The 12,237-nt window shown below is 50.5% G+C and overlaps 1 protein-coding gene across 1 annotated transcript in view; it reads right to left on the bottom strand.

Annotated features, from left to right (window-relative positions):
• Positions 1-251: 251 nt before the first annotated feature.
• The window catches only part of LPGAT1 (lysophosphatidylglycerol acyltransferase 1), a 111,639-nt gene continuing 99,653 nt past the window's right edge, over positions 252-12,237 (bottom strand). The window contains exon 9 of the mRNA XM_054169291.1: positions 252-451. Coding sequence (XP_054025266.1) covers positions 300-451 — 152 coding nt within the window. The 3' untranslated portion in view covers positions 252-299. The remainder of the gene's footprint in view (positions 452-12,237) is intronic.

Below are 12,237 nucleotides of genomic sequence, written 5' to 3' on the forward strand. Positions count from 1 at the left end.
GTTTCTCGTCACAGACATTCCTCTAGGAGCTGTTATACAATTGCACCTTTTGTCCAAATGCTGAGTTGGCTTAAGTGTGGGTGAGAGAATACAGCTTTAAAAATACAGACCATTCCCAAAACAATACATCACCAGGGCACCGAGCTTCACCTTCAGCGGAGTTGAGGACTTCCCCAAAGAGAAGTAAGAGTCTGTCCAGTATTTTCCTTTACTCTTGAATATTCACATTTGCACGTACAACATGACACTTGTCTGCCAGAGCCTGGACTCCCACTCTGTCCTCAGGTCCCAGTCCGCTTTTAAAACAGGCAATGGTAAAAATAGCGCAGGATGCAGTACCACATACCGCCCGAGAGGAAGGCCAGGGACTGGATGGCAACCAGCCACAGGTTGCTGAGGGTCATCTCCCGAGAAATGGCTTTTGCTTGACCCTGCAGTGGGGGAAAAGCCCCTGAAAAAGAAGCAAAAGCACATCTAATCCTTCTGCAGCAACAAGGGAAGAATAGAAAATAGAATGGGAAGGGAAGGGAAGGGAAGGGAAGGGAAGGGAAGGGAAGGGAAGGGAAGGGAAGGGAAGGGAAGGGAAGGGAAGGGAAGGGAAGGGAAGGGAAGGGAAGGGAAGGGAAGGGAAGGGAAGGGAAGGGAAGGGAAGGGAAGGGAAGGGAAGGGAAGGGAAGGGAAGGGAAGGGAAGGGAAGGGAAGGGAAGGGAAGGGAAGGGAAGGGAAGGGAAGGGAAGGGAAGGGAAGGGGAAGAGAAGGAGAAGGGAAGGAGAAGAGGAGAAGGGAAGGAGAAGAGAAGGAGAAGAGAAGGAGAAGAGAAGGAGAAGTGAAGACTAACCAGAGTGGAAAAGACCTTTGAGACCACAGAATTATTGAATGCATAGAGTTCATCAAGTCCAACCTATCAGCCAACACCTTCTAATCAATTAAACCATGGCACCAAGTGCCTCTGTGAAGAATTTCTTCCTCACCTCCAGCCTAAACCTCCCCTGGTGCAGTTTGAGACTGTGTCCTCTTGCTCTGGTGCTGATTGCCTGGGAGAAGAGACCAACTCCCACCTGGCTACAACCTCCCTTCAGGGACTTGTAGACAGCAAGAAGGTCTCCCCTGAGCCTCCTCTTCTCCAAGCTAAGCAACCCCAGCTCCCTCAGCCTCTCCTCACAGGGCTGTGCTTCAGACCCCTCCCCAGCTTTGTTGCCCTTCTCTGGACACCTTCCAGCAACTTAATGTCTTTCCTAAACTGAGGGCCCCAGAACTGGACACAGGACTCAAGGTGTGGCCTAACCAGTGCTGAGTACAGGCCACAATGACCTCCCTGCTCCTGCTGGCCACACTCCTCCTGATCCAGACCAGGATGCCATTGGCCTTCTTGGCCACTTGGGCACACTGCTGGCTCATGTTCAGCCAGCTGTCAACCAGTACCCCCAGGTCCCTTTCTGCCTGGCTGCTCTCCAGCCACTCTGACCCCAGCCTGTAGCACTGCATGGGGTTGTTGTGGTCAATGTGCAGCACCCAGCACTTGGACTTGTTGAATGCCATCCTGTTGGACTCTGCCCGTCTGTCCAGCCTGTCAAGGTCCCTCTGCAGCGTTCTCTTACCCTCTAACAGATCAACACCTGCTCCTAATTTTGTGTCATCTGCAAATTTACTGATGATGGACTCAATCCCCTTGTCCATGTCATCAAGATACTGAACAGGCTGGGGCCCAGCACTGATCCCTGGGGCACACCACTGGTGCCTGGCTGCCAGCTGGCTGTGGCACCATTCACCACCACTCTCTGGGCTCAGCCTCCAGCCAGTTCCTAACCCAGCTCAGAGTGCTGCTGGCCAAGCCAGGGGCTGACAGCTTGGCTTGGTTACTTTGGTATGGTTCTGTTAAACTTTCCAAAGCTTCTCCAGCATTTATCAGTTACCTTCAAGAAAACAAAACACCCCAAACCCTTGAGAACAATTTTCATTTCATTTGGATAAGCATGAGCTTCAAAGCATTCCTTAAAATCAGCTATGCCTATTGTAGTCAGCATTTTGCAGGAGATCCAACTCTCAGCTCTCTCCTGTGTTATTTTTGAGAGTTATTTTAACATCTGTACAATCAAATTTAATGGAGTCCATATTAAACTTGGCAGCTCCTTGGATCTGATTTGGTATACTGGGAAGCAGCAATACACACACATTCTCAAGGCTCCTCTCGAAGATACAAACAGGCACCACTTTTATTTTCAACAGCAGCTGCACATGTTGGAACATTTGTCCCCCACAGCAAACTCCTGGCCAAGCTGTCAGCCCCTGGCTTGGACAGCAGCACTCTGAGCTGGGTTAGGAACTGGCTGGAGGCTGAGCCCGGAGAGTGGTGGTGAATGGTGCCACAGCCAGCTGGCAGCTAGGCACTAGTGGCGTCCCCCAGGGATCAGTGCTGGGCCCCAGCCTGTTCAATATCTTCATTGATGATCTGGATGAGGGCATTGAGTCAGTCATCAGTAAATTTGCTGATGACACCAAGCTGGGGGCAGGAGTTGATCTGTCAGAGGGTAGGAGAGCTCTGCAGAGGGACCTTGCCAGGCTGGGCAGATGGGCAGAGTCCAAGGGCAGGAGATTGAACACATCCAAGTGTCAGGTTCTGCACAGTGGCCACAACAACCCCAGGCAGAGCTACAGGCTGGGGTCAGAGTGGCTGGAGAGCAGCCAGGCAGAAAGGGACCTGGGGGTACTGGTTGACAGCAGCTGAACATGAGCCAGCAGTGTGCACAGGTGGCCAAGAAGGCCAATGGCATCCTGGCCTGCATCAGGAACAGTGTGGCCAGCAGGAGCAGGGAAGTCATTGTGCCCCTGTACTCTGCATTGGTTAGGCCACACCTTGAGTCCTGTGTCCAATTCTGGGCCCCTCAGTTTAGGAAGGACATCAAGACACTTGAACGTGTCCAGAGAAGGGCAATGAGGCTGGGGAGGGGTCTGGAGCACAGCCCTGTGAGGAGAGGCTGAGGGAGCTGGGGTTGCTTAGCCTGGAGAAGAGGAGACTCAGGGGAGATCTTCTTGCTGTCTGCAACTCCCTGAAGGGAGGTTGTAGCCAGGTGGGGGTTGGTCTCTTCTCCCAGGCAACCAGCACCAGAACAAGAGGACACAGTCTCCAGCTGTGCCAGGGGAAGTTTAAGTGATGGGAGGTGAGGAGAAAGTTCTTCCCAGAAAGAGTAATTGGCCATTGGGATGTGCTGCCCAGGAAGGTGGTGGAGTCACCATCCCTGGAGGTGTTCAAGAGGGGACTGGATGTGGCACTTGGTGCCATGGTTTAGTTGTCAGGAGGTGTTGGGTGACAGGTTGGACTTGCTGATCTCTGAGGCCTTTCCCAACCTTATTGATTCTATGATTCACTGGGCAGGCACTCAGTCAATCCAACTAAAGGAGCACTGTAATTTGCCACTCAGCTCTCCAGAAAGATTTTACTGAAATGCCTCTGTATAAAGCCTGGCAGGAGATTCAATTAGCACAAGTCACAAAAGCCCAAAGTTCCAGACCACTGAATTGTGTGTGCCTGAATACATCAGAGCTTGAGGATCACAAGGAAATTGTTTGCATAGATTTCCATCAGCATGTTAAATAATTTGAATGACATTTCCCTGAGATGCAGAAAGCCTAGATGGCATGAAGCACTTTGGTTGCTGTTAATCCTCCAACAGTGGCTAGAAAACCTCTAAATAGACCAGAGGAGATGATGTGCAGCACTATGGAGTCACAACTACTCATAGCAGAACAAGAAATGAATGATTCAAAGAATAAAGATACAGCAGTGTCGATTTTTTAATCCTCAGAAGGACATGATTTGGGCAATTAGATATCAGCAGTGACTTCTCTCTCAGCTTCCCATTTGCAGTCACTGCAATCAAGCATTCCAGACAAAGCTTTTCTTCAGGTATGATGCTCTTAAATAATAATGATAAAAAAAAGCTGAAACTAAAGAATACAAAATGACCCTGGGTGGAAAAGACCTTTGAGATCATCAAGTCCAACCTATCACCCAACACCATCTAACCAACTAAACTAAGTGCCTCATCCAGTCTCTTCCTAAACACCATCACCACCTCCCTGGGCAGCACATCCCAATGGCCAATCTCTCTTTCTGTGAAGAACTTCTTCCTAACACCCAGCCTAAACCTCCCCTGGCACACCTTGAGACTGTGTCCTCTTGTTCTGGTGCTGCTTGCCTGGGAGAAGAGACCAACCCCCACCTGGCCACAATCTCCCTTCAGGGAGTTGCAGACAGCAAGAAGGTCTCCCCTGAGCCTCCTCTTCTGCAGGCTAAGCAACCCCAGCTCCCTCAGCCTCTCCTCACAGGGCTGTGCTCCAGACCCCTCCCCAGCTTTGTTGCCCTTCTCTGGACACCTTCAAGAGTGTCAAATCCCTTCTTAAATTGAGGGGCCCAGAACTGGACACAGGACTCAAGGTGCAGCCTAACCAGTTCTGAGTACAGGGGCACAATGACTTCCCTGCTCCTGCTGGCCACACTATTCCTAATGCAGGCCAGGATGCCATTGGCCCTCTTGGCCACCTGGGCACACTGCTGGCTCATGTTCAGCCTACTATCAACCAGTACCCCCAGGTCCCTTTCTGCCTGCCTACTCTCCAGCCACTCTGACCCCAGCCTGTAGCACTGCATGGGGTTGCTGTGGCCAATGTGCAGAACCTGGCACTTGGATGTGTTCAATCTCCTGCCCTTGGACTCTGCCCATCTGTCCAGCCTGTCAAGGTCCCTCTGCAGAGCTCTCCTACCCTCCAACAGATCAACTCCTGCCCCCAGCTTGGTGTCACCTGCAAATTTACTGATGATGGACTCAATGCCCTCATCCAGATCATCAATAAAGATATTGATCAGGATGGGGCCCAGCACTGATCCTTGAGGGAACACTATAAAACGCTCCCCCCAGAAAATTCCCCCGATGAGTCCTGCCCTCTCCCTGATAGGTACTTGCACACATGGGCAGGTTTGCCACACCATTTATTTCTAAGTAATTCTCACTGCTAAGCTTCCATTTGTCCACCCTACCCTACCCTTTGTTCTTCCCTGGTCCATGTGCTATGCTGTACCAACTCTGACCTTCGGTTTCAGTCTTTCCTTTTCCCTTGGTACAGACAGCAACTCTCTCCTCCCCCTCTCCCAGGCCAGCTTGTGTCTTAGAAAACTAATCTTCACCTTCCTAGCTGAGCCAAGCATTTTCACTTGTCCATTGCAGACACAACTCTCCTCCCCTCAATCATCTTAGCACCCATTATCTGTCCCTCTTCCCAGTTCAAATCATCTTTCTTGAGCAGGGATGTTGGACCTATGCATGGAATTTCCAGATGAGGTTTTGGGTTTGATATGATGAGAAGTATTTCTGTAGCACCAATGAAGCCTCTCTCCTGTTGCCCTGTTGGATGATACTGGGATGTTGGTTGGATGCTGGCTGCTCTTTTAGTTACATCACAGCAGCTGGCTTATGATCAGAGGGAATGAGGAGCATCATTACTTCAGTATAGAATTTCTCATTTCCAACTGATAAGCTTTTAATTTCTAGGCTCTTAAAAATTAACTCTCCAGGTGCTTTGGTCCTGCTAAATGTAACCTCCTTTGTGTGCTCAAGGTTATCCTGCTGAAACCTTCAGAGGAATCACAGAACAGTTTCATATTCAGACTTTAAACAGATACTTTTGTTTAATTTTAAGAGGTCTAACATTTCAGGTTTTCCCCAGATCAGTTTCAGTTAATAGCTGAGGGGGGAGCAACTGATGTAGTTTGCCTGGAGCTGAGCAAAGCCTTCGACACTGTCCCACACCCAATCCTGGTCTCCAAGCTGGTGACACATGGGTTGGATGGATGGACCACTAGATGGATAAAGAGCTGGCTTGATGGCCTCACCCAAAGAGTGGCTGTCAATGGTCCATGTCCCAGTGGAGGCCAGGGACAAGCGGAGTCCCTCAGGGATCAGTCCTGGGACCAGGCTTGTTCAACATCTTTGTGGGTGCCATGGACAGTGGCATTGAGTGCACCCTCAGCAGGTTTGCTGATGACACCAAGCTGTGTGGTGCAGCAGACAGTTGGAGGGAAGGGATGGCATCCAGAGGGACCTGGACAGGCTGGAGAGGTGGGCACAAGCCAACCTCATGAGGTTCAACAAGACCAAGGGCAGGGTCCTGCTGCTGGCTCAGGGCAATCCCAGGCACAAATCCAGGCTGGGCAGGGACTGGCTGGAAAGCAGCCCTGAGGAGAGAGACTTGGGGGTGCTGGGGGACGAGAAGCTCAACAGGAGCTCTCAGTGTGCACTTGCAGAATGGAAAGCCAATCAGATCCTGGGCTGCAGCAAGAGAAGTGTGGCCAGCAGGGCAAGGGAGGTGATTCTCCCCCTCTCCTCAGCTCTGCTGAGACCCCACCTGCAGTACTGCCTCCAGGTCTGGAGCCCCTATAACAAGAGGGATCTGGAGGTGCTGGAAGGTGTCCAGAGAAGGGCCAGGAGGATGATCAGAGGGCTGGAGCACCTCTCCTGTGAGGACAGACTGAAGGAGTTGGGGCTGTTCAGTCTGGAGAAGAGAAGGCTCTGAGGTGACCTAATTGTGGCCTTCCAGTATCTGAAGGGGGCTACAAGAAGGCTGGGGAGGGACTTGTCAGGCTCTCAGGTAGTGATAGGACTAGGGGGAATGGAATGAAGCTGGAGGTGGGGAGATTCAGGCTGGAGGTGAGGAGGAAGTTCTTCCCCATGAGAGTGGTGAAGCCCTGGAATGGGTTGTCCAGGGAGGTGGTTGGGGCCCCGTCCCTGGAGGTGTTTAAGCCCAGGCTGGATGAGGCTCTGGGCAGCCTGATCTAGTGTGAGGTGTCCCTGCCCATGGCAGGGGGGTTGGAACTAGATGATCCTTGTGGTCCCTTCCAACCCTGAGTGATACTATGATACTAAGTTCCTAATACAGCAGAAAGGGAAAAGGTGGTTCAGGCTTTGTTCCTTCCTGGAAGAAGACTAACGTCACCCTTGCCCACAAAACAGGTTCCAAGAAGTACTCAGGTAATTACAGACCCATTAGCCTAACATAAATCCCTGGGAAAGTTATGGAGCAAATCCTCCTGGGGATTAATACAAATAAACTGGAAAAGGTGACAGGGAAAAGCCAACATGGATTCATCAGTGGTAGGTCATGCTTGACACACCTGATTGCCTTCTATGACAAGGTGACAGGCTCAGCTGATGCAGGGTGAGTGGTGGACAGTGTCTGTCTGGATCTCTCCAAGGCTTTTGACACATCTCCCACAGCCTCCTTGAGAACTGACATGCCATGACCTAGGCAAGTGGTCTGTGTGTTGGGTGGGGAACTGGCAGACAGGCTGCATGCAGAAGGTGGTAATAAACAGCTCTTTCTCAGACTGCCAGCCTGCCACTAGTGGGGTCCCCCAGGGGTCAATGTCCAGCCCAATGCTGTTTAATATTTTCATTAATGATTTAGATATTGGAATGAAGAGCACCCAGATTAAGTTTGCTGACAACACAAAAATAAGTGGGGCAGCTGACACCTCAGAAGGGAGAGCCACCCTCAAGAAAGATCTTGATGGGCTGGTTGAGTGGGCAAGAGGGAACTGTATGAAGGAACTGTGTGAGGCTAAATGCAGGGTCTTGAACCTGGGAACACATAACCCAGGAATGCAGCTCAGACTGGGAGCCACCTGGCTTGAGAGCAGCACTGTGGAGAGGGACCTGGGGGTCTTGGTGGGCAACAGGTTCAGTGTTGAGTTGCATTAATAAGTGTATCACCAGCAGGGATAACAATGTCATGCTCCCTCTCAGCGCTGGGCAGGCTGCACCTCGAGCACTGTGTACAGCTTTGGTCCTTACTACACAAGAAGGATGTGGACAGGCTGGAAAGCATCCAGAGAAGGGCCACAAGAATGACCATAGGACTGGAAGACCTGTCAGATGAAGGAAGGCTGAGACAACTGGGTTTGTTCAGCCTTGAGAAGGAAGGCTTAGGGGAGACCTCATAACCCTGTACAAGTACATAGGGTGGCTACCATGAGTAGGGAGACTCTCTTTCCACAAAGAATCCCATGGTGAAGACAAGGGCTGATGGGGACAAGTTGCTTCTGGGGAGATTCAGATGATGCCAAAAAAACCTTTTTTCCCCATTTGAACTATTAAACATGGGAATAACCTCCCAAGGGAGATGGTGGATTCCCCTACATCAGACAAAGCCCAGACTGACAGGGTGCTGGGCCATCTCATTTAAACTACAATCTCACCCTGAAAGGTTGGACTAGATGATCCTTGAGGGCCCATCCAATCTGTGGATCCATGAATCTCTCTTCAAATAAAAACTTGCCAGAACAATGTTTTCCTACCAATGGGATTTTCAATGCAAACTTTGAAGGTTTCACATAGCATCAAACATTACTCCAGCTCTCTGGGCCCAGTTCTGGGGCCCTCAGTTTAGGAAAGATGTTGAAATGCTGGAAGGTGTCCAGAGAAAGGCAACAAAGCTGGGGAGGGGTCTGGAGCACAGCCCTGTGAGGAGAGGCTGAGGGAGCTGGGGTTGTTTAGTGTGGTGGGTTAATGCCCATTCTGAAAACAAAGAGGGGAGGGCTTGTAGTGCTTTGCCCTCCCTGCAGGGCATTTTCCCCTGGGAAATGGAGTCTGTTCCACTCCCTGCTCCTTGCCCAGCTAGGGTATAAAAGGGGAGGCATTGGGGTTATTAGCTCTCCTTTTGGCTCCTGCCTCTCCTGGATGAGAGCTACTGCAGCTGCCCTCCTGCTCCTCTGCCACGTGGTTGGGCCTGATCCTTCTGCAATGGGTTAGGAACTGGCTGGAGGCTGAGACCAGAGAGTGGTGGTGAATGGTGCCACAGCCAGCTGGCAGCCAGGCACCAGTGGTGTGCCCCAGGCATCAGTGCTGGGCCCCATGCTCTTTAACATCTTTATTGATGATCTGGATGAGGGCATTGAGTCCATCATCAGTAAATTTGCAGATGACACCCAGCTGGGGGCAGGAGTTGATCTGCTGGAGGGTAGAGAGGCTCTGCAGAGGGACCTTGACAGGCTGGGCAGATGGGCAGAGTCCAAGGGCAGGAGATTGAACACATCCAAGTGCTGGGTTCTGCACATTGGCCACTACAACCCCATGCAGAGCTACAGGCTGGGGTCAGAGTGGCTGGAGAGCAGCCAGGCAGAGAGGGACCTGGGGGTGCTGGTTGATGGTAGGCTGAACATGAGCCTGCAGTGTGCCCAGGCAGCCAGGAGGGCCAATGGCATCCTGGCCTGCATCAGGAACAGTGTGGCCAGCAGGAGCAGGGAGGTCATTCTGCCCCTGTACACTGCACTGGTTAGGCCACACCTTGAGTCCTCTGTCCAGTTCTGGGCCCCTCAGTTTAGGAAGGAGGTTGACTTGCTGGAATGAGTCCAGAGAAGAGAAACAAAGTTGGTGAGGGGTTTGGAACATAAGCCCTACGAGGAGAGGCTGAGGGAGCTGGGGTTGCTTAGCCTGGAGAAGAGGAGACTCAGGGGTGACCTTATTGCTCTCTTCAACTACCTGAAGGGAGGTTGTAGACAGACGGATGTTGGTCTCTTCTCCCAGGCAGCCAGTACCAGAACAAGAGGACACAGTCTCAGGCTGCGCCAGGGGAGGTTCAGGCTGGATGTTAGGAAAAAGTTCTATACAGAGAGAGTGATTGCCCATTGGAATGGGCTGCCTGGGGAGGTGGTGGAGTCGCCATCACTGGAGGTTTTCAGGAGAAGACTTGATGGGGTGCTTGGTGCCGTGGGTTAGTTGTTTAGGTGGTGTTGGATTGGTTGATGGGTTGGACGCGGTGATCTTGAAGGTCTCTTCCAACCTGGTTTATTCTATGTATTCTATGTATTCTCCCTGCTGCCTCCGTGGCTCTTCGGAGAAAAGCCTGGTTTTGTATTCTTCCTATTTGTCCCCCTCCCATCCATCCTTGTTCCTTGCCCTTGTGAACCTTACCTGTTATTGATATATATATACTTTGGTTTGTTTAAAGAAAAAACTCTTTACCTCTCTACTTCCAAGCTGACTCCAAATTATTGTTCGATGGATTTGCTCCTTCCTTTTTTCCCCTCTCTGTTAGGAGGGAGGAGGGGAGAGCCGGGGAGAGAGTCTCAGCCTTGTCCCCATCTGAGCTCTTAACTCCCCGTTAAGGCTTAAACCACCACACTTAGCTTGGAGAAGAGGAGGCTCAGAGGAGACCTTATTGCTCTCTACAACTACCTGAAGGGAGGTTGTGGCCAGGTGGGGGTTGGTCTCTTCTCCCAGGCAAGCAGCACCAGAACAAGAGGACATAGTCTCAAGCTGTGCCAGGGGAGGTTTAGGCTGGAGGTTAGGAAGAAGTTCTTCCCAGCAAGAGAGATTGGCCATTGGAATGTGCTGCCCAGGGAGGTGGTGGAGTCACCATCACTGGAGGTGTTTAGGAAGAGAGTGGATGAGGCACTTGGTGCCATGGTTTAATTGATTAGATGGTGTTGGGTGATAGGTTGGACTCAATGATCTCAAAGGTCTCTTCCAATCTGGTTAATCCTATCCTATCCTATCCTATCCTATCCTATCCTATCCTATCCTATCCTATCCTATCCTATCCTATCCTATCCTATCCTATCCTATCCTATCCTGTCCCATTCCATTCCATTCCATTCCATTCCATCCCATCCCATCCCATCCCATCCCATCCCATCCCATCCCATCCCATCCCATGGAAACTAATGTCCTGGCGTGCCTCTGAAGGCAGGGAGCTGGGTGTAATAGCTCTGAAATGAGAACTGAGAGTTTTGATTTTAACTGGACCTTGGCTAATATTCCAGTCCTGGTAATTCTAGATGATCTCTCAGGTCTTTTCCAACCTGCTTAATTCTATTCTGTTCTTTATGAACAGAGACAAAATCCTAAACAGTAGGTATTTAATAAATCAATAAACAAATAATGCTGAAACAGCCCTAAGTCTTGAAAACACACCAGCTGGAGTATGTAACATGTCAATACAGGGCTGGCTCTTGAGCAGCTCCAGGGATTCCCCTCACATGAAGCCCCAGGACTGTTCCAGAGGGTTTCCAAAAACTCTCAGCAGCACTTCTGCAGTAAGTAAACAAAAGCACTGCAAGTAAGTTCTCAACTGGCACAAATGGTAGTAACTTTAAATTATGTTAATTTATGCCTAATAAGGTCCTACACCGTAGCATTTGCATTTAAAGTATGTCTTATTAATTCATACTGATTACATTGGCAAATTATAAGCAATTACCCCATTTTGGAGATGCATTTCAGTGAGTAAAACTGATTATATTCATTATACTCCCTGAAATTCTGGTCTAGTGAGATTTTTTGGGGGGTATGACTTATTTTAATAGCAACTGTGAAATGATGTCTTGATAACAAGAACTCTTCACCTTCTCCTGACTACAGGTGTAGTTTTAAAGAGATTCACAAAATGGGTTCATAGAACTGTCAGGGTTGGAAGGGACCTCAAGGGTCAGCCAGTTCCAAACCCCTGCCATTGGGCAGGGACACCTCACACTAGATCAGGTTGCTCAGAGCAACATCCAGCCTGGCCTTAAAAACCTTCAGGGATGAGGCTGCCACCACCTCCCTGGGCAACCCGTGCCAGTGTCTCACCACCCTCATGGGGAACAACTTCTTCCTAACATCCAATCTCAATCTACTCATTTCTGGTTTTGTTTCATTCCCCCTAGTCCTCTCATTACCTGACAGCCAAAAAAGCCCCTCCCCAGCTTTCCTGTAGCCCCCTTCAGATACTGGAAGGCCACAATTAGGTCTCCTCAGAGCCTTCTCTTCTCCAGACTGAATAGCCCTAACTCTCTCAGTCTGTCCTCATAGGAGAGGTGCTGCAGCCAGATAGTTATTTCCCTTCCCTCTGGTGCAGAGGCTGCTCTGAGATAACTTGGGGAGGTGGGAACACCTAGCAATCATAGAATTGTCAGGGTTGGAAGGGACCTCAAGGATCATCCAGTTCCAACCCCCCTGCCATGGGCAGGGACACCTCACACTACAGCAGGTTGCTCACAGCCACATCCAAGCCTGGCCTTAAAAACCTCCAGGGATGAGGCTTCCACCACCTCCCTGGGCAACCTGTGCCAGTCTCTCACCACCCTCATGGGGAAGAACTTCTTCCTAACATTCAACCTGAATCCTCCCATTTCTATTTTTTCCCATTCCCCCCAGGCCTGCCACTACCTGACACCCTAAGAAGTCCCTCCCTTAGCTGTCTAAT

The sequence above is a fragment of the Dryobates pubescens genome, chromosome 2, assembly GCF_014839835.1.
Source record: "Dryobates pubescens isolate bDryPub1 chromosome 2, bDryPub1.pri, whole genome shotgun sequence".
Lineage (NCBI taxonomy): Eukaryota > Metazoa > Chordata > Aves > Piciformes > Picidae > Dryobates > Dryobates pubescens.